Below are 21,436 nucleotides of genomic sequence, written 5' to 3' on the forward strand. Positions count from 1 at the left end.
TCTCTTGTTGGGGAACATAGGCTAAGTAGCTGCAATGCATGGCTTTAGTTGCTCTGCAGCATGTAAGGTCTTCCCTGACCAGGGATTAAACCTGTATCCCCTGCATTGGCAAGTGAATTCCCAAATATTGGACCACCAGGGGAGTCCCAGTGACACTTAATTTTAACATGTCTTCTTTATTTATTATCTGGAGTACTTCTAAAAAAAAGTAACCTCTCTTTTCCTTTTTTTTTTTAACCCTGAGATGCAGATCTTATGGGAAAAGCAGGATAAATGATTCATTTTTAACCTTTATTTTCCAGTTCAAAATAATGGATTGACAGAGACTAAGGGGAAGAAGGAATGAGGAGTTAGTGTTTAATGGGCACAGAGTTTCAATTTGGGAAGGTGAGAAAGTTCTGGAGATGGATGGTGCTAATGGTTGTTCAACAGTGTGAATGTACTTAATGCCACTGAACAGTACATTTTAAAATGTTTAAGTGGTACTTTTATGTTATGTATATTTTACCATAATAAATTAAAAACAACAACAAAAGTTGGTTTTCATTCACTTTCCAAAAGTGACCGTTTGTTTATTCTTGCCTTTTTTAAAGTGTTAGTAAGAACTCATGAATTTTAGCACATTTGGTGTATTTCAGTCTTCGTGTGGTTGTCCTAGTTCATCTTCAAATTGGCCCATTTGTGATCTGTGATGCCTTTCCTGGTTTACTCCTGAGTCCTTTTGACATTGATTCTAGTAGTCTTTGATAACAGCTCCCTCCTCTTTTGTATAACAAGATGTTCCTGGCTCATCATGAAAATTTCCTGCCCAACATATAGAACTGGCTAGTTCACCAAGGAACTCTGATTCATTTTAATGGGAAATGGTATTTAGAGACTGTAATGTAGGTGCTAAACATGCCCATTGATACTGAGTTGGTCTTTGTTTCTTTGGCCTTTTTTAGTGGACAAAGATAGAGAGAACTTTTTTTTCTATAAACTACATCACGGGTTCACGTGGGTACTTCCAATTCCAACTCAGAACTATAGGGTGTTTACTTGTTAATTTTTACCTCCTTTTTTCAAATATACTTAAAAATCTCAGTTCTCCCGAGAAATCAATTAATAGCCTTATGGGGATTCCCTTATATAAGACTCTCTGTTTTTCTCCTGCTGCCTTTAGAAATCTCTCTTTATCAACTTATGCCATTTTAATTATGATATGTCTGGGTGTGGGTCTGTTTGGGCTTCATTGAGTTAACAAGCCCCTTCACCACAACAAGGTATAATCCATGAAGGGGATTTTCAGTCATAATTTTTTAAAATATAATTTAAATCCCTTTCTTCCTTCTCCTTCTGGAACCTCTACAATATGAATATTGAAATGCCTAGTGTTATTCCAGAGATCTCCAAGATTGCTCATTTTAAAAAAATTTGCTGTTGTGATTGAGTGGTTTTCATTATTCTATCTTCTAGATCACTTAAGGGTTCTTCTGTATTAGTCTGCTATCCATTCTTTCTATTGTGTTTTTTTATTTTAACTATCAAAACTACTATGTATAAATAGATAAACAATAAGGATATATTGTATAGCACAGGGAATTATAGCCTTTATCTTGTAATAACTTTTAATGGAGTGTTATCTGTAAACATACTGAATCACTATGCTGAATACCTGAAACTAATATAATACTGTAAATCAACTATATTTCAATTAAAAAACTCAATTCTCAGTGATAGTACTCTAATTACTAATTTGATATATCTCACAGTACCTGAAAGCAGTTTCTAAATACTTAAAATATACAACTCCTTATTTTTTTTTTTTGATTGGTGCTGTCATTATCTCAGGCACTATGGAAGTTTTGAATAAGTTGTGAACAAACAAAAACCCAGCAAAAACTACATGACAAATAAAGCTATATGTAATATTAAGTTTAAAGGAGATCAATAAGTCTGTAATAAATTGATAGAAGCACATGCCTACTCAATTTATGTTGCTGCTGCTGCTGCTAAGTCGCTTCAGTCGTGTCCAACTCTGTGCGACCCCATAGACGGCAGCCCACCAGGCTCCCCTGTCCCTGGGATTCTCTAGGCAAGAACACTGGAGCGGGTTGCCATTTCCTTCTCCAAGGGAGCTCTTTATACATGTTCCAAATCAAAAGTTTTTTTATACCTCACTTCCAGAAAAAGTTTTTCTTTTAAGGTGGTATAAATCTTTTTAATCATTCAGTAAATAGTATAATGAATTTCCTGCCTTTTTGTTGTTGTTGTTCTAGCCTTCCAGGAAACTCAAAGATAAATCTCATTACTACTCTATTTTTTAAGAGTCCCCTGCATCCATTTTACATGATTTATAAATCTTTATACAGAGACCTGCCATGCTGCGATTCATGGGGTCGCAGAGAGTCGGACACGACTGAGCGACTTAATGATTATAAAAATGTACCCTTCAGAATTAGTAAAAACATGTCATTGATGCACACATCTCCAAAACAGGCCTACATCTTATAGTTTTCCCAGAAGCATGTTCTTTTTATTTAATATAACACTAATAATGGTATCTTATATCTTATTGGAGCTTAGATTTGACAAAATGTGAAAATGTCTTCAACAACAATAAATGTAATAGGAAAATACTAGTGTAGAAGAACATTAAAATTAGAAAAGCTAGGTATGGAGTTAAGCCTTATTAAATATTTCAACTTATCTACCATATTTCAAAGAGCTATTTCTCACGTCTTACCTTTTAAAAATTAATATGTGTTGAAGGAATTGGTCTTTGCTATACATAATTATTTGAAAACATCTTATATTCAGCTTATACTCTTTGTTCCAACAGAAAAAGTTATGCAGGCTTCATATTTCAACCTTAATATAAAATTTCCCAGAACCATGTGTATAAACATTTTCTTTCAGATCCTAATTATTCAACAAAGCGTATTGGATCAATGACTTCACACAACCACTACTGTCAGTATCATTTGACTACCATACCATTAATCAACCACATCTCCTGGGGAGGAGGAGAATAAACAGTCCCACAATACGTATATTATAAAAATCATTTCTAGAGTGGACCTCCGGAGCAAAGTTTGGAATCAGCACTAATGCCCATCTACCTTACAAGTTAATTGAATCTCATCAGGCTTTTTCTTCATAAAAATGTATTTTAGAAATTACTATTTGAGCTGAATGTTAATAATATGAGCAGAACCTTTTGTGTTGTATTTGAAAGGCATAATAATATTTTCAAATTATCTTGTTATGCTAACCTATGAATACTGTGTTTCTCTGGAGGATGTACTAATTTTATAGCAGATTTCAAGGGCCATACATTCCTGGAAGATATTACCAGGCATTTCCCCCTGATGGATTTATTTCTTCTTTTTCCATCTTCCTAGAGCCCTTGTCATTTCCCTCACTTCCTAGCATTTATTCAAACCTTTCCATGTGGCTTTACTTGGCTATTGTGAGGGAAAAGACAATATAATCTGATGGTTAAGGATAAGGGCTTTAGAAACCCAGATGGGTTCTGCTCTCTACCTGTGTGATGTGGTACATGGCTTCTAAGAAACCTGGGCATTAGTATTTTCATTTATGAAATTAGGATGATACCCACCTTGCAGGCATATTACAAAGATTCTATGGTAATATGTATGAAGAGCTTGATACAGTGTCAGGATGACTATTATTTCAGCATTTTGGTTACACTTTTGCTGAGAACCAAATATGCAACTTTCTGGCCCAAACTGTGCAGTGAGAAAGAAGGATAAGCCATCAGCAGAAAATTCCCAGGACTGGAAGTTATGGACCATCTTCTACCCTGGTGACTGAGCATCTAGTCAGGGCTACAAAGCATCATGCAAGTAGTTAGGGACATACAGGAGCACAGGGAATGGTCACTGCCTTTAAGGAGCCGACAGTCTTTTAGACATGAAATGCCACAAATAAAAAGCAAAGCAGTATAGAAATAAAAAGGGGAGAAGAGACAAATCTCCCTTGCAGGAAAATTCCCAATAATTGACGTAGCTACTCTGCCCTCAAGGAGGCTGATAACTCCTTACTACTTAAGGATACACAGCCTCCCAAAGAGGACAATATGGAAAGGGGAAACAAAGAGTAGCTTTACCATGGAGAAACCTGACAAACACTGCCTCAGCCAGATGACCAAGGTCAACATCAACAGTGAGAAGTCATGCTGATACTATGAAACCTTAATATGATGTAATGTATTACCTCACCTCTGTGGTCCTCCTTTCTGAAATACATAACCCCAGTCTAATGGTGAGAAACACATCAGACAAATCCCAATTGAGGAACACTGTACAAAATACCTGACCAGTACTTTTCAAAGATGTCGAGGTCATCGAGGTCATCAAAATAAAGAACACTGAGAAGGTGTCACAGTGCAGAGGAGTCTAAGACAAGCTGACTAAATGCAAGGTGGAATGCTGGATAGGATCCTGGAAGAGAAAAAGAACATTAGATAAAAACTAAGGAAATCTGTATAAAACAGCGATTTCAATTAACATTAATGCATTAGCATTGGTTCACGAATTCTGACAACTGTACCATACTAATGTTATAATAACAGGAGAAACTGAGTGTGTGGCATATAGGAACTCTACTATCTTATCAATTTTTCTATAAACCTAAAGCTGTTCAAAAGCCTAAATGTATAGGGTGTTGGTCAGGACTGAATGATATCCCTTTTAAAAATGGAAACAAAATACCAACAAGAAGAACATAAAAACTTCAGGGTAAGAGCAGATTCATACTTAGCTAAAAACAAAACAGAGCAGACCTATAAGCTAGAGGTTATCTATGTAGACAATGAGCCAAATCCACTCAGAGATACATCTGATGCTCATCTTCAGAAACTCTCTTAGGGCTATCAGCAGCATCCTAAAGCTTGAAGATGCCACCTAGGATATCAGTTTCAGAGGCAGCCCACTTCCTTCTCAATGCCAACCCATTCTGTGATCGGACAGCATATGCAGGAAAAACTGCTTTTGAAAATGAGTTTTCAACCTTTCTGTTAAGGGTTGTTTTCAAACAACCATCAGGCCAGAAGATGCTTTCATGTTTTATTAGGGGAACATAGTAGGCACATTTAAGGTGGAATTGTAATGAGATCCTAAAGGAAATCAGTCCTGAATATTCATTGGAAGGACTGATGCTGAAGCTGAAACTCCAATACTTTGGCCATCTGATACAAAGAGCTGACTCACTGGAAAAGACCCTGATACTGGGAAAGATTGAAGGCGGGAGGAGAAGGGGACAACAGAGGATGAGATGGTTGGATGGCATCACTGACTCAATGAACATCAGTTTGAGTAAACTGCGGGAGTTGGTGAGGTACAGGGAGGCCTGGCGTGCTGCAGTCCTTGGGGTCGCAGAGAGTCGGACACGACTGAGGAACTGAACTCAACTGTAATGAAAAGACAATGAAAGAAGAATGAAAAATTAGAACTAGTAACTTAACCTCTAACATTGACCTAAGCATTATGCCCTTTGAGTAGTACATTAGAATCACCTGGAGAACTTTAAAAACTCATCATGCCCTGGCCCTGGCTCAAATCAATTAGAATCTCTGGGGTGGGGCCCAGGCTTTAGTACTTTTTAAAGCTCCCCAGGTGATTGCATTGTGCAACCCAGTTAGGAATCCTCTGCTCTACACGGAGTTAGTCTAAACTTTGAGTATCAAATACTCTTAAAAAGCTGGATTAAACCAGGCATCCTAGGAGTACAAAACCCTGAGATATTACTCAGTTGAATATAAAACTATAATTTTAACAATTTGTCTTTTTAAGTCAAACGTACGCAGATTTGACTTTCCCTCTTCTTCAGATGTTTCCACAGCAGAAACAATTACCTCTTAAGTTCAGATCTTTCCCCCCCCACTCAGTATACTTAAGGAGAATAAGAAATCTCATCCCCATTCCCCCACCCTCAGTGGTTGGCCTTTCAAAATAGAAAAATAAAGACTTCTCTTAAATGTTTCAAAACAAAATAATTAAGATGTATCTTTGGGTAAATAACCCATGAAACCCAATGAGGTATTTCCTTTATTTTGTAGTAGTCACAGACTCAGGATCAGTCACAAAAATAGTTGCATAGTTCTGACTCTGCCAAATGGCTCAGTGACATTACATCAGAGGAGGGCTGCGCCCTGTGGGAGTTCTGAATAGCATGCACCTATCAGCCACATGCGTACTGCCTACTGAGCTGTGGCGTGGTAGCCTTTTTCCAAGATGTGAACTCTTCCTAAATAGATAAAACAGCATCATAACAATTTGCCCAGCCTAATTGGAGGAGGTTATCCAAACCTGACTGAGGATGCTCAACAAACAAGATAAAGACAGCTTTAATTGTCCTGAAGGCTTAAAATTCCTCCCAAGGAAAGTATCAGTGGCAGTGGCTAGACAGCTGGGTTTCTAAGAAAAGCATAGCTCTTTCTACCATGAGAGGGATTAAATCTTTAAGGCAGCCTCTTTTTCTCCAAAAGGCATTTAGATAGTAAAGGGGAATGAAATTAACTTTCCCTCACCCCTCACCTGATTCAATTCTGACTCACTTCAGATGGGAAGGACAGCTGTAAAACCACTACAGCACTTGGCTTTCAGGTGGTTGGTGGTATGTTTGTTTCCGAGGTGTAGGAATACTATTCAGCAATAAAAAGGAAGGAAATAGGCATACATGCTATACATGAATGAAACTCAAGAACATTCTGCTTAGTAAAAGAAGCCACGTATTGTATCATTCCATTTATATGAAACACCCCAATAAAAGACAAATCTTTAGAGACAGGAAGTAGGTTGGTGTTGCCTAGGGCTGAGGGTGGGAGAGGATTGGTGGCCAACAGTCTGAAGGGGCCCTTTTGGGGGTGCTGGGAGTGGTCTATAACTCTGTATGTAAACTTATTAAAAATGGTGGGAATTACTGAAAAGGGATGGATTTTATGATACAAAAATTACTGGTTATTCTTTAAACCTAAATAAAGTCCTATTCTTTGGATTAAAAAAAAAAAAAAAAACTTAAACGAAACCGTGCCTCCTCTCTTGGATCTGGGAGTGGGTTCCCCAGGGGTCATGCAAGTCATCTGTCCGTCACTTACACTCCCCGTGAATTCTACTTTCTCCCGTTTCCTCACGTAAAAAGTCAGCAGGGTGAGAGAAATACAGGGTGTTAAGCACGTTCCCAAATCTTAAATGTATGCAACCACAGCAGACACCAGGTCTGGGAATTTGAAAGGCAGTCAGACACAAACGCTTCCTATTCTGGTAAAGAAGAAAAAGCAAATGTGATGCAGAGTCCGGGCTCCACGGGACAGTAGATGGAGCCGCCGAAGAAAAACCGACTCCGGCAGAAGCCAAGTCGGGAAACCAACTCGGGAGGCTGGATCCCTAAGATCCGAAAGATAACCAGTCCGTGGACGGGGCTCCTCACGAATACGGGGCACGCGTGATCACACCCAGGTTGGCCTGACTTTAGAAGTACACCGTAGGAACAAAGTAGGAACTTTGCTGCCACCGGGAGCACGAAGTTGGGAAGTTTGTTTCCGAGGCCGCGTGTGTACCTGGCTCTCCTGGGGCCCAAGGCCTCCGCGTTCGCGGCGCCGCCGCTCCCGCCGCGGGGACCGTGCGTGGGGCCCACTCCTCCCCAGGACCGAGAGAGAGGCCGGCTCTCTCTAGCCCTGGTGGGGTCGCCACACGTCGCGCAACCTCCCTGCCGGAGCGCGGTGCCGCCGCCGTCTCACACGCGTTCGGAAGGGCCTGACGCCTGCTCCCACGAGGTCCCCGGGCCTCCCCCTGCTCCCACGAGGTCCCCGGGCCTCCCCGCCCACCCCCGGGGATGGACGCGGCGTCCAGGTGGCCGAGCCCCGCGCCGCGGGGGTGGCGCCTTGGCGCTGCTTCACCCCGGGGCGGGGCAGGGAAGAGGCGGGGGTGCGGGCGGAGCTGGATGGCCGCCACCCGGCCCCCGGGGACCCGCTCGCACCCGCTCCCCGCGCGCCCCCCGCACAGTGCTCATGCGCGCAGCGCAGCCTTTATAGCCGCGCGGGAGCCGCGCTTTCCGCACTCGGGCGCAGCCGGGCGGTTCCGACTCAGGTGCAGAGCCCCCGGCGTCCGGCGTGGGCTAGAGGGTCCCTGCCGCCAACCAGGTCTCTCTCCACTCTGTCGCTCGCAGCGTGTCTGTCTGTCTTCACAGCGCACGCTCCTCCTGGTCCGGGGTTGCACCTCGATTCTGCGTTTGGCTCGGTTTGCAGCCCGAGCGTCGCCTCCAGCTAGAGAACGGGGCACGAGCTCCCGGGCAGCGGCCTCTCCGGGCTCCCCCTTTCCTTGGCCGCCCCTGGGTTTCCGAGGAGTGGGGTGGGAGGCGGGGAAGGGGGGGGGGTATCCCGCAGGCGAGGGCGGGCGCGGTGGGGGTGGGGACGCAGGGGTCTCTGTTGCATTCTCCGTCTCTCCCAGGTCCGAGTAGCCCCTCTTCCACCAACCATGTGGGCATCCTGGATTCCGGTTCTCTGCCTCGGTGGGTACGCGCGCCTCTCCCCGCCCCTTTCCCCTCGCACCGAGCGAGGTGGAAGCTGGAGTCAGCCCTCGCGCTGTCCTCTCTCCGCAGGTGTCTGTCTGCTGTTGCCGCCGGAGCCGGTAGGCAGCGAGGGAGCCGGTGAGTTGCGGATCCAGGTAGTGGGAGGGGCTGCGGGCCGGCTTGTGGAATAGCGCTCAGATGGAGCCTCTGGGCCAAGGCCGGGTACCGGAGCGTGAGGACGCGAGGGCTGGCACTGCTGCCTGGCTCACCCCATTCATACCCACAGTCTGTCTACTCCAGCTTCCCCGTTTGTCCCTTGCAAAGGAGCTCCTGGGGTCCGACCGGGACAGTCTTCCCAAGGTGCGGAGAAGGAAACCTCCCATATTCCCCTCCCCCCAGCAAGCCGAGCAGACTGTCAAGGCTAGGGGTGTTCGTTGAGCCCCACCGAGGGAAACACTAGTCCCGGGTGTTCCGCAGCGTTTGGGATCAGGGAGAAGCCTTCAGACTGTCAGAGGAGACAGAGAGAGAGAGAGAGAGAGAGAGATACTTACATCGTTGTCCCATCTCGTGTGACCCTCTTTTTGTGTTTTTAGGAATGACCCTATAAAAGCATCTATGGGCTCATTTCACATTCGAGAGAATCTAAAAATAGTTTGTTCCCCATCTAGTAGTCTGAGTAAGGGTGTGTGGTTCGGTGTATTTTATAAAATGTAAAAAGCAGACTCTTTTCAAAATCTATCCTTTATTTTCCTTGAAAGGAGAAATGAAGGTAAGTATTGCAGAGGACTGTATTCAGCGCCCCCTGACACACCCACACACTCACACACACACACACACACACACACACGCACGCGCGCGCCCGCCAGAGCTGGCAGCTAAAGGCTGAGCCTCTCTGGTGCGTCTGAAACTGGGAGGTAGGATTGAGGCTGTTTGGTAACAGGCATGAAGCACGTAGTATGAGGCTGCTGGTTTGGGTAAGGATTTTAACTGGCCCAGCAATCTAGAATGTTTCAGAGCATTCATAGTCAGCATTGTACTTTTCGTGGAGTCCTGCCTTCCCTTCCATGGATGTATACAGTCCAGGGTACAGCTTGGCACAGAGAGCTCTTAGAAGAGGCTCCTTGTTAGAGACAGGATACTCAGTTGGGCAGTGTGACCAGATAGTAATGCTATCTTGGGGAAAAAAAACCAAATTTTTTAAAAATTATTAACATCTGTTTCAAAAAGGTTTGGATAACCACAATTTCCAGTGTTTGGAAAATAGTATTTAATAACAATATTTAATAATTCACTTTAATATTCACAGCAGATTGATGAATTAATATGTTTATTAAGGTATCTTGTTACATGTAGCCAAGGGCTTGTCTCTAACATCTTTTGTAGTAGTAACTGTTATTATTCATCAAGTTGATCATGTAAAACCTCAGTATTAGCGCAGGCAGATTCTTTACTGTCTGAGCAGCCAGGGAAGCCTTCAGTATTAACGCAGGCAGATTCTGTGCTGTCTGAGCTGCCGGGGAAGCCCTCAATATGTGCCTTCTAAAACTGCATTCACTGCCTGATCTCTCTCCCTGCACAGATCTGGAGCGGAAATAAGCTGGTTCAATTCAGATAAAAATGCTCTGTTCTGAAGGGGACTAACTTCTCTGTTTCCTGCCCTGCAGGAGAGGTAGAATTTTCCTTGAGCTGTGTGACCTTGGGCAAATTAACCTCATGGCTTTATTTATTTCAGCTAAAATGAATGGTTGAGCTAAATGGTATTCTTTAAAGTGAAGCATCTTTTGACTGATTTGCTTAAATTAAAATATAATTTTAATGCACAGCACTTGACAAAAACTGACATAAATGGCCCTCCGAAGTAAAGGATGACTTCAATTTGTGTGTGTCATGAAAATATTCCTCAGAGGTTCAACCCAGATTTAATATCTTCACCTCAGGCAACTATGTACACAATTAAAATCAGAGTTGAGATTCTGGAATGAATTAATAAATGGCCAATGACTAACAGTATTTTCTAGTTCTCATATATTCCCAAACTAATAAGAACTGAGAAAATTCTCCCATTAGACTTTATAGTGACTGAGGACTAGATTAATTGGAAAACTTATTTTTGGCTTGCTAAAATCTGGAATGGTAGAAATTGTACCTAAGTCAATATTCTTAACAAAAAGTGTAGAAATTGGGAAAGTAAAATTTTAATCTCACATCCTAGTTCCCCCACCACTACTCACCTAAAAGTCCTAAGAATGGTTATTACATTCTCTCCTTTCTCTTCAGTTCCCATCCCTATCACATGCTCTACCAGAGGCCTGGACATCAGGAAAGAAAAAGCAGATGTCCTCTGCCCAGGCGGCTGCCCTCTAGAGGAGTTCTCCGTGTTTGGGCACATAGTGTATGCGTCTGTGTCGAGCATATGTGGCGCCGCTGTCCACAGGTAAGCCCGGATACACCAAAGGGAGAGGAGAACAAGTGTGATTATTTCCTTTCCCTCACTAGCCATCTGGACACCCCCTCCCACCTAGTCTTTCTTTTGGTACCAATCTTGGCCATAGAAGATGGATACATTTTTAAGATTTTCCTGGATCTCCTTGAATCACCAACTACATAAGGGACGCTTTCTAAATAAAGGCAAATTGCATTATTTTTTGATAGCTTGCTTCCTGTGATTCTAAAACACTAGGGCTTCCCTGGTGGCTCAGATGGTAAAGAATCTGCCTCCAATGCAGGAAATCTGGGTTCAGTCCTTGGGTTGGGAAGATCCCCATGGAGGAGGAAATGGCAACCCACTCCAGTATTCTTGCCTGGAGAATCCCATTGACAGAGGAGCCTGGTGGGCTACAGTTCATGGGGTCACAAAGAGTCAGACGCGACTGAGCGGCTAAGCACAGGAAAGAGTCCTAACCATGTACTCTATTACTGAGTTTTTACTATACAGCAGTCATTATTTTAACTTCCAAGACAATGGTACAGTGAACAAGGTAGGTACAATTTCACCCCATTTTATAGATGAAGAAATTGGATTTAGAGAGTTGTCAAGTATCTAGCCCAGGGTTGGTTACCATTGTTAGCAAGTGCCAGAACTGGGACTGAAAGCCCAGGTCTGCCTCCAGAGCCCATATTCATCACCACTCTGCTATCCTGCAAGAGAATGGCCAGGATGACACTTCTTTTCAATGAAGTCCGAGGACAGGTAGTTAAGTATTTTGGAAAACTAAGAAAATCATTTGACACTCTTAACTCTGATCCTCTGAGCTATATGTAGGAACAGGATACTGCAAGTGTGTCCTTACTAACACTAAAGAAGTTTAACAGCAGAAAACCATTTTCTTGGGCAGATTTTGTACCTCTGCACGTTTTTAAAAAGGTTGACAGTTTTTGAAAAGGTTGATGGCTTCTCTGCTGAACTGTTTTCTTGATTAGTCAGAGCAGTAGATGCAACATAGCAGTATAAAGTCAGTCCAGTGCCCCTGCAAAAGTGTGGATAGAATCTCAGCTGCTCTTCTTGTGTTGCAGGGGGGTAATTGGCCACTCAGGGGGACCCGTGAGAATCTATAGCCTGCCAGGTCGGGAAAACTATTCCTCAGTAGTTGCCAATGGCATCCAGTCTCAGATGCTTTCCAGATGGTCTGCTTCTTTCACAGTGACAAGTAGGTACAATTAAGTTGTTCTTACTTTTGCATGAATATTTTCTCCCTAAACCCCAAGAACGTTTTCTGCTTTTCTTAGCTCAAACTTTTTGACTCTGATGGAAAAACTTGTGATCAAGCCTGGAGAGGTCAACTGCAGGTTAAGGTCAGGGGATATGATGGGTCAGGGACACACTCAAACCAAAGTTGGGCTAATAGAGGGAAAAATCATCTTGCTGCCAGAAGATGGCAATAGAAACTTGAATTGCCTGCAGTCAGGATGCCCTGACATTTAACAAATAACCCTAAAAATAGAATGAGTGTGAATTCATTTTATGAATACCTCTTAAAAATATGATACAGTAGATTCATTTTGGTTCTTTGAAACTAGATTCAGCAACTACTCCTGCAATTGCCACCACTCTATTACATTTATCATCCCATAGAACTCTAAATTATTCATTATTCTTTGATGGTAAAGAAGGAAGAGGGAAAACATAGTCTTCTTTTTATTTTAACAGAAGGCAAAAGTGGTACCCAGGAAGCCACAGGACAAGCAGTGTCCACAGCACATCCAGCAACAGGTATGAAATACAGAACCTGTCTCCTAGTTGCCTGACACAGCACTGGGAAGTTATAAATAAGTGTTATTGATAGAAGCTCTCCCTCTTTTTAAAATACTGATAATAAATAAACACAAAGCAAGTGTCTTTACTGGTATATTGAGTAGGGAAACTTTCAGTATTAAATTTCAAATTCCTTATCCTTTGTTTTCATTGGTAAACTCTGGTACCAAATGTTTTCTTAAAGTCCTAGTGTTTCTCCCTGATTTGATAAACTGGTCTAAGTATCTTGAACTTCTCGTTCCATTTGTCATATAAAAAATAAATGAGTGCATGTCTATCTTAAAAATAGCCAGGGATCATCCTTTCAAAGACTGGCAATTTAAAGTCAAAGAAGCTAAGAACATTAAAATCTAACTCTGAGTTTCCAATCCTGCCTCAGTTGTGGGTTTGGGATATCAAAGTCATGGATTGGGGGCACTTTAAATATGTAGGTCTACAGTCCTGACTTCTTTTTGGAGGCATTACTTCCCTATTCCAGAAAATCATGAGGAAATTGATTTTTTTTTAAAAGTTTTTTCAAGAATGCCACTCCTTATCATGAGCTTTTTCCATGTGGGTTTCTTTCTGTGGAACTGTCTTCCTGTTGATAATGCCAAGTACTTCTTTTGTTTTAGGCAAACGACTAAAGAAAACACCAGAGAAGAAAACTGGCAATAAGGGTAAGTATCTGGATATCCACTTGGGAATATAACATTTTTTCTCTCTCTTCTCTTCTTCTTGAAACTGCTAATGGAAAGATTTGTTTTGGTGTTCACAGACTGTAAAGCAGACATTGCATTTCTGATCGATGGAAGTTTTAATATTGGGCAACGCCGATTTAATCTACAGAAGAATTTTGTTGGGAAAGTGGCTCTAATGTTGGGAATTGGAACCGAAGGACCACACGTGGGCCTTGTTCAAGCCAGGTACAACCCTTGAGAAAATGGAAGGAGACTTGAATGATGTCTTGAATGACAACAAATGATCCTTTTAGTGGGTACATTAATTTCAGTTTGGTATAAACATACTGAGTTGCAGACAGTCTGGATTCTCAAACTGTAAAGTCAGAATCTAAGACTGCTTAAGCAGACTGGGAAGTGCTTCCTCTTTTGGAATAAAAGGATTTTGAGAATTACATGCTACCATTTGAGGACCAGAAGGCAGGCTAAAGTCTTATTGCTTATACAGATTACCTCTGCACATCTACTTTGCTCAGTTCCTAGGTTCTCTTCACTGAAGGAGGAAGCTGTGATGTTTATTTCTCTTTCCTATCCTATTGTTACTCTTTTTAGCTCTTTCCATATTCCATTGATTGGCAATCTGAAGCTTAATCTTTTATTTTATAATACTATATACTGATGTCTTTTAGGATTATAATATGCTTATCAGAGAAAGCTTGAACAACATATAAAACACACAAATTTCCTAAATATACCCCTCAGAGATAATCAATATAAAATGTTGTATTTCCTTTCAATATTTTAAGAAAACATTTGATTATACCTATGTTTCTTTTTCAAAAGTTCAGATTATAAACCTGCTTTTTTATCATTCAGTATTTTGAACATCTCATATCACAAATATGCTTCGAAAAATTGAATATGTTCCTTAGCATGATTTATTTAACCATTCTATTGTTTTTTCACACTTGCCCTGTGCTGAACATCCTGTCATCTTTGTGCCATCTCTGATGAGTTCATTAGGCTAGAGTCCCAGAAGTGAAATTGGGTCAAAGGGTTGTGACATTTTTAAGGCTTCTGATATAAACAGTTAAATTGTTTTCTAAAAAGTTGATTCAGTTTAAACTACTCTCAGCAGTGTGTAAGGGTGTCACTAGTAGTATTACAAATATTTATATTTCATTTGTTCTTATGTTATTTTTTACAGTTGGTTCTTAATTTAGATAGAATTTTTTTAACTTTTGGTGTTTTTTTGGCCATGCTACGTGGCATGTGGGATCTTAGTTCCTCAACCAGTGACTGAACCTACAGCCCCTGAAGTGGAAGCTGAGAGTCTTAATTGCTGGATCACCAGGGGAGTCCCCTAGATAGAATTCTTTCAGTGTGAGAATCTTTACCTTTGTTGTTTTTAATACATAATTTAACCACTGTCCCCCCCCCAAAATTGAGCTTATTCTATTCAATATCAATTTATAACTTTAGACACATGTTTCTTTGATATGTATGCTAATTCTAACATCTTTTCTACAATGCTTGGATTATAGTAGCTTTAGTGTACATTTTAACATCTCATAGGGCAAATTCCCCTCAATTTTTTCTTCTAATTTTTTTCTTTGCTGTTTTTATCCAATTGGTTTTTCAAGATGAAAGTCTACACTACTTTGTAGACTCATACAAAGACTGCTGCTGCTGTTGCTGCTCAGTCGCTTCAGTCATGTCCAACTCTTCTCTAAACTTTCTGCTTTATAATTTTTCTATTTTACGAAGAACATTAAATAGATAAACTATGTCAAGTTTAAGTAGAATAAAAGAATGTCTCATTAAGGATGCACAAATAAGACTAAACCACGTAAATTATTTGGATAGTGGCAAAGTGACCATAAAAATGAAAAAGTTATTCATGACATCTGATTTTGTGACCCAACATTATAATACCAGGTATGCAGAAATCATGCCACCAGAAATGCAGGAATACAATGAGTGCAATACTTGTCCTTCAGAAATCTTGATTTAATGGCAATTGATAATGCTAAGATCTTAAAATATTGCACTGATGAAATTTTGACATCTCTAAAAACTAAACATAATAAATTATGCTGTTTTTACTCAACATGGGTTCTAATGAACAGAGTGGTTATAAAAGCTGCAATTTATGCTATGTAAATAGTAAAATTTACTATTAAATCTAAAAAATCTCAAATCTGTTAAAATATATGTAATTCTAAGATTGGCAAATGTCAATATCATCTAAAAAAAATTCAGTATTATAATACTTTATAATTTGCTTGTAAGTTACCTTTAAAAAATGTTGGCCTTAGTGTCACTGAAATTGCCTTGTCTGATCAGAAAACTGGGTTAATAGACCCAGACTGTTCAGAGCTTCCAAGGTCCCTCCCTGAAGCAGACTTAGCCTCACACCCACCTGTGATTCAATTATCCGGTGCCCAACTCTGCAGAGTTTCATTGAGCTCAGTGCCCTGAGCCACTTGGTCCAGGTACTTCATATAGTTGAGGAGTCAGGCAAACCTGAATTTTAAATGTGGTGTGTGTGTGTTTGTTTTTTTGGGGGGGGGGGGGTAGGGGGGTAAGTTACCTAAATGTTTTGGGCCTCCATTTTTTCATTTATTAATTGGGACAATAATTCCTACCTTGTAGAGTTATGATGAAGTGAGATTAGACTTGTAGCAGGTATTTAGCATATTACTCAGAATACAATAAACCCTCAAGGTAGCAATTGTTTTTGTTACATTTCTGAAAGAACCCTAAAACTTCAAGTAAAATGCCATACGTTAGTTGCCTGTATGCTGTGGAATTAAGAAACTTAGGCATTGTCCAATGTAAGGACTTTAAAAAAGGTATATAATGTTCCTTGTTTGTCTTTCCAATTCTCTCTGGATAACTTTTTTTTTTTCTTTTTTTTAACCTAGTGAACATCCTAAAATAGAATTTTACTTGAAAAACTTTACATCAGCCAAAGATGTTTTGTTTGCTATAAAGGAAGTAGCTTTCAGAGGGGGTAATTCCAATACAGGTAAGTAGACTTTGGTATCTGAGAAGTGACACAGAGGTGGTTATAAATGATCAGACACATAAGACAGTGTTATGCTATTTTATATAAGCAGATGTGAACCTCTTCCCCCTGGAATTGGTCTTGGTTAGCTCTGCACTTGATCATCTATTTAATTTTTAATGGAAAAGGTACCAAAGGGTTTACTGATATTGCTCATTAGAAAAACAAAAACATGACATCATGACTTATAATCCTCATATTGGATAGGGCAGATGTCACATTAGAGAAGTACCTGTTTAGAATGTTTAAAAGAAATGAAGATCAACAGACTCATCTAATGGACGCAGATGTGACAGGAAGAACGAGAAAAGAACTCTGGACCTTCTGAGGGGAGATTTCCTGTTCTGAGTCTGTAGTGCTACTAATCAGTCACTAAGGGGCTAGATGGAGAGAACAGGGACAGAAGTGGGAGTCAGTTCTGTGTTTCTGACTGGTGATTGATGTAAAGAAAGGAAATAGGCTTCTGGGAGGTGATGGGGGATGTGTGGGTTGTGAAGACAAAAAATAGGGCTGATGGATAATTAAACTTTCCCATCTGCTGCATCTGTTAAAGAAGTGAACTCCATTCAAGTTAAATTCTTAAACTTCAAAGCATGAAGTTGGTACAGGGACATAGAAATGTCATTTGAGCAGTGGTGCTGTTCCAGTTTGCTTCTTTTTCAAACCTAGGAAAAGCCTTGAAGCATACCGCCCAGAAATTCTTCACAGCGGACACTGGAGCGAGGAAAGGGATTCCCAAAGTGGTGGTGGTGTTTATTGATGGCTGGCCTTCTGACGACATCGAGGAAGCAGGCATTGTGGCCAGAGAGTTTGGCGTCAATGTATTTATAGTTTCTGTGGCTAAGCCTATCCCTGAGGAACTGGGAATGGTTCAGGATGTTGCATTTGTTGACAAGGTAAAGAGTTGAGAGATGTCTTCTAATATAGTAGTGACTCAGTTTGGGACCTCAAGGGGTAGTGCTGACTGGCCCAGATCTGGATTAACTTTGAACACTCAAGATTTAACATTTTCATAATTTTAAAGAAACAACTTGTAATTCCTTTGGATATCTTTTATGTCTCTCTCCCATCAGGCTGTCTGTCGGAATAACGGCTTCTTCTCTTACCACATGCCCAATTGGTTTGGCACCACAAAATACGTAAAGCCTCTGGTACAGAAGCTCTGCACTCACGAGCAAATGATGTGCAGCAAGACCTGTTATAACTCAGTGAACATTGCCTTTCTGATCGATGGCTCCAGTAGTGTTGGAGAAAGTAATTTCCGCCTCATGCTTGAATTTGTTTCCAACATAGCTAAGACTTTTGAAATCTCAGACATTGGTGCCAAGATAGCAGCAGTACAGTTCACCTATGATCAGCGCACAGAGTTCAGTTTCACTGACTATAGCACCAAAGAGAATGTCCTAGCTGTTATCAGAAACATCAGCTACATGAGTGGTGGGACAGCTACTGGGGATGCCATTTCCTTTACTGTTAGAAATGTGTTTGGCCCAGTGAGAGACAGCCCCAACAAGAACTTCCTGGTAATAGTCACAGATGGGCAGTCCTATGACGACGTGCGAGGGCCTGCTGCTGCTGCACATGATGCAGGTAAGGTCCATGTCCTTTGTATGGGAAGGGAACTGGGAGGGCTTCAGTCAAATTGAGGGGTAAATATAAACTTAAATATTTGTTGTATTGAACATCTACAGGATGGCAGTCACTCATCTAGAGTTTTACCCAGTATTAACTGATTGCATTGTCAGAGCAGCCCTACTAAATCTCATTCTATAGATAAGGAAACATACACAAATCTCACCTAGTAAGTGGTGAGGCCAATATTAAAACCCAGGCAGAGTATTAAAACCCCAAGGGACTGGGTGGTTAAGGCTCTGTGCTTCCACAAGGAGCACAGTTCTGATCCCTGGTTGGGGATCCCACATGTTGTGTGATGTGACCCAAAAAAATTAAAGAAAAAAATAAAAGATTTTGTAATCCTCTAAAAAAACCAAACCAAAACAAAAAACCCAGGCAATTACAGTTTATCATAGCTTACTACAAATCTATTTGATCATTTATCCTTTTAGTTTTCAATCTGGCATGGATTTTCTAAGATCACCAATAAAGACTAATCCTATTCTATTTAGATTTCCTTTTTAGAGTCTCTGCTCCCCAACCCCCCACTTTGAGATAATTAAATTCTATTATAAAAGGATATAAAAAGTTTCTTTTTCTTAACCTAACCTTAACATTACTGTTGGCAAAGACCACTATTTCATGAAAACATTAAGCATGTGTGTTGCTGAGATCAAACAGGCCAACAAAAAGCTGAGATTCCCTTTCCCGGAACAAAAACTGAGTGATTGGGAGTCCAAAAATATTTAAAATACAAAAACGCTAACTTTGGAGGAGGGAATGAAGAATCTTACATTTTTCTATACTCCTCTTGTGCTTCCTTTTCTCTACTTAATTCCTAATGACATCTCCTACTTCCCTGGTGGCTCAACTGGTAAAGAATCCGCCTGCAATGCCGGAGACCTCGTTTCGATCCCTGAGTTGGGAAGATCCCCTGGAGAAGGGAAAGGCTACCCACGCCAGTATTCTGGCCTGGAGAATTCAGTCCATGGGGCCACAGAGTTGGACACAACTGACCAACTTTCACTTCATTTTACATATTTATTAGCACCTCTGCTAATGCACTTGTGTACTTATACAGGTATTGATGGAAGTTTATTAAGTAGGACAGAGAATGGATACATGAAATTTTATATATACATTGGCTTATTTCTATACATCTGGCTTAATGTATTTCTCAACTAACTTATGTTGAAGATCTGTTTGCTATCATACTCCTTAAAAGTATAGCTTACTCAATTTATGCTAACAGGACTGGATTTAGGCTAAATTCAAATATATCCTCCCTATATGATTAATTGAACTTAAGGAAGTTGGGCCACACTGTTTTCATGAAAGTTGTTGTTTAGTGATAGTGAAGTGAGAGTTAAAAAAAGTCAGAAAAATAAGATGGGCTTTCAGGGCTAGGTCACAGTTGTTTTGGTTTAACTTCAATTATATACTGGGCCGGACCTAAACAATCTGAACTTGAACACACAATGAAGAGTGACGAAAACTGAAGGGGAAAAATTTTGACTTTTTTTGCCAGGGAGAGGGGAAACATTAGCGCTGCTGATAAATCAGAATTATCTCAAGTAACTCTTACATCATCTAAACCTGCTTTATTTATATCTTAAGTATTCACAACTCTGAGTACTTTACATAACTAGGAGGAGGCTGAAGCTTTAGATAGGAGGGGAGTAGCTATTTTAGAAACCCTCAAAACTTTATGGGGATTTCACTCGGTAGATACAGATGGTAGTCTCCATTTCATATTATTTATGGATGTTTTCATGTTAATATTTTGGCCATGTTACATTGCATGCAGGTTCCCCAACCAGGAACTGAACCTTCACCTCTTGTAGTGGAAGCGTGGTCTTTAACCACTGGACAGCCAGGGGAGTCCCTGGCTGTTTTTACCAGAAAACTTTTGCTTTGAGGTTCAAGACTTTTTTTTTTTTAATATTGGCCCGTTTGCTAATGTAACACATACAGAATGAAATGGGAGAAAGTTATCATTCAACAGCGGACTAGTCATCATTCCCCAGATAAGAGCTTTAAGACTTACCTCATTTGTATGCCACATGTTCTGTGTCTTTCTTGCTATATTATACTGGCCATGACTCCAGTATGATGAATAACTGAAGTGAAGACACCAGGTAGTCCTTTCTCTTGCCAAACTCAGAGGGGAAGTTTTCACCATTTCACTAAATACGTTGGTTCTTATTTTTAGATTATCAGGTAAAGAAAGCTTCCTTCTCTTGCTAGCTGTGTACTGTCATGAATGGATGTTGAATTTTGTTATCAAATTACTTTTTCCTTTCAGTGATCATGTATCTGTTAAGATGGTAAATTACATTGATGGCAAAACTTCTGGTTCTGACTAAATTGGTTAGCCAGTCCCATCACAATGACTATTAAAAACCTACCCCAATAATTTGGTACAGGGGATTTACTTCAGGCATTTTAAGGCAGTTTCGTGTGCAACTGTGTACTTATGTGTGAAAAATATATACATGTAATTTTATGCTTCCTTTGGTTAGGAAGATCCCCTGGAGAAGGGAATGGCAACCCACTCTAGGATTCTTGCTTGGAGAATCCCCATGGACAGAGGAGCCTGGTGGCCTACAGTCCATGGGGTTGCAAAGAGTTGGACAAGACTGAGCAACTCATGTTGTAATTTTATGCAACTGTAACTTGGTTTTAATTCACTTAAAAATATTTCCATTGTAGGTATCACCATCTTCTCTGTTGGTGTGGCTTGGGCACCTCTGGATGACCTGAAAGATATGGCCTCTAAACCAAAGGAGTCGCATGCTTTCTTCACAAGAGAGTTCACAGGATTAGAACCAATTGTTTCTGATGTGATCAGAGGCATCTGTAGAGATTTCTTAGAATCCCAGCAATAATGGTGACATTTTGACAACTGAAAGAAAAAGTGCAAGGGGATATAATGTATAAGTTGTATTCTAATAATATTGAAATACTACATAGCATACTAAAATCAGAGAAAACTATTATATTAAAGATGCCAAAAATGTAAGCAAATAAGCATTCATTTAAAGATACCTTCTAATTACAATTTAGGCTTGATTGTTCAGAACGCTTCATCATCATGATCCTTAGAATCTCAGGAAAGAGACAGTGTAGATTATTAAGAGTTCTATTTTAACATGCATATTAAATGTATAAATATGCAAATTCTATACAGCTCAATAAAAGAACTTGATATTTAGACCCAAAGCAACATTCCTTCTCTAATTATTACATATATAAGGAAAATGAAAGACAAATAGAAAAAAGCTCCTTAAAATATATTTTGACCCAAGTAGATGTCTTAAAAGTCAATCA

The 21,436-nt window shown here is 40.5% G+C and overlaps 1 protein-coding gene across 3 annotated transcripts; it reads left to right on the forward strand.

Moving 5' to 3' along the window:
* Positions 1 to 7,439: 7,439 nt before the first annotated feature.
* Positions 7,440 to 21,328, forward strand: COCH (cochlin). 3 transcript variants are annotated; one of them, XM_070775987.1, is made up of 12 exons: positions 7,440 to 7,460; positions 8,451 to 8,511; positions 8,602 to 8,649; positions 10,789 to 10,945; positions 12,025 to 12,158; positions 12,659 to 12,721; positions 13,378 to 13,422; positions 13,521 to 13,668; positions 16,350 to 16,453; positions 17,162 to 17,388; positions 17,566 to 18,082; positions 20,819 to 21,328. In XM_070775987.1, the coding sequence occupies exons 2-12, from the start codon at positions 8,478 to 8,480 to the stop codon at positions 20,992 to 20,994; spliced, it is 1,653 nt and encodes a 550-aa protein (XP_070632088.1). In that variant the 5' UTR covers positions 7,440 to 7,460; positions 8,451 to 8,477; the 3' UTR covers positions 20,995 to 21,328. The 3 variants fall into 3 exon arrangements, with proteins under 3 accessions (XP_070632088.1, XP_019839187.1, XP_070632087.1); XM_019983628.2 differs by lacking the exon at positions 7,440 to 7,460 and adding an exon at positions 8,029 to 8,143; XM_070775986.1 differs by lacking the exon at positions 7,440 to 7,460 and adding an exon at positions 8,030 to 8,090.
* Positions 21,329 to 21,436: the final 108 nt, after the last annotated feature.

This window comes from Bos indicus, chromosome 21, assembly GCF_029378745.1.
Source record: "Bos indicus isolate NIAB-ARS_2022 breed Sahiwal x Tharparkar chromosome 21, NIAB-ARS_B.indTharparkar_mat_pri_1.0, whole genome shotgun sequence".
Taxonomy (NCBI): Eukaryota; Metazoa; Chordata; class Mammalia; order Artiodactyla; family Bovidae; genus Bos; species Bos indicus.

Excerpts from the sequence above, each read along its gene's own strand:
- COCH (XM_070775987.1), top strand. The coding sequence starts at position 8,478 with ATGTGGGCATCCTGGATTCCGGTTCTCTGCCTCG. Across the intron at positions 12,722-13,377 it reads CACAGCACATCCAGCAACAG|GCAAACGACTAAAGAAAACA; the intron begins GTATGAAATACA and ends CTTTTGTTTTAG. Across the intron at positions 16,454-17,161 it reads AGGGGGTAATTCCAATACAG|GAAAAGCCTTGAAGCATACC; the intron begins GTAAGTAGACTT and ends TTTCAAACCTAG.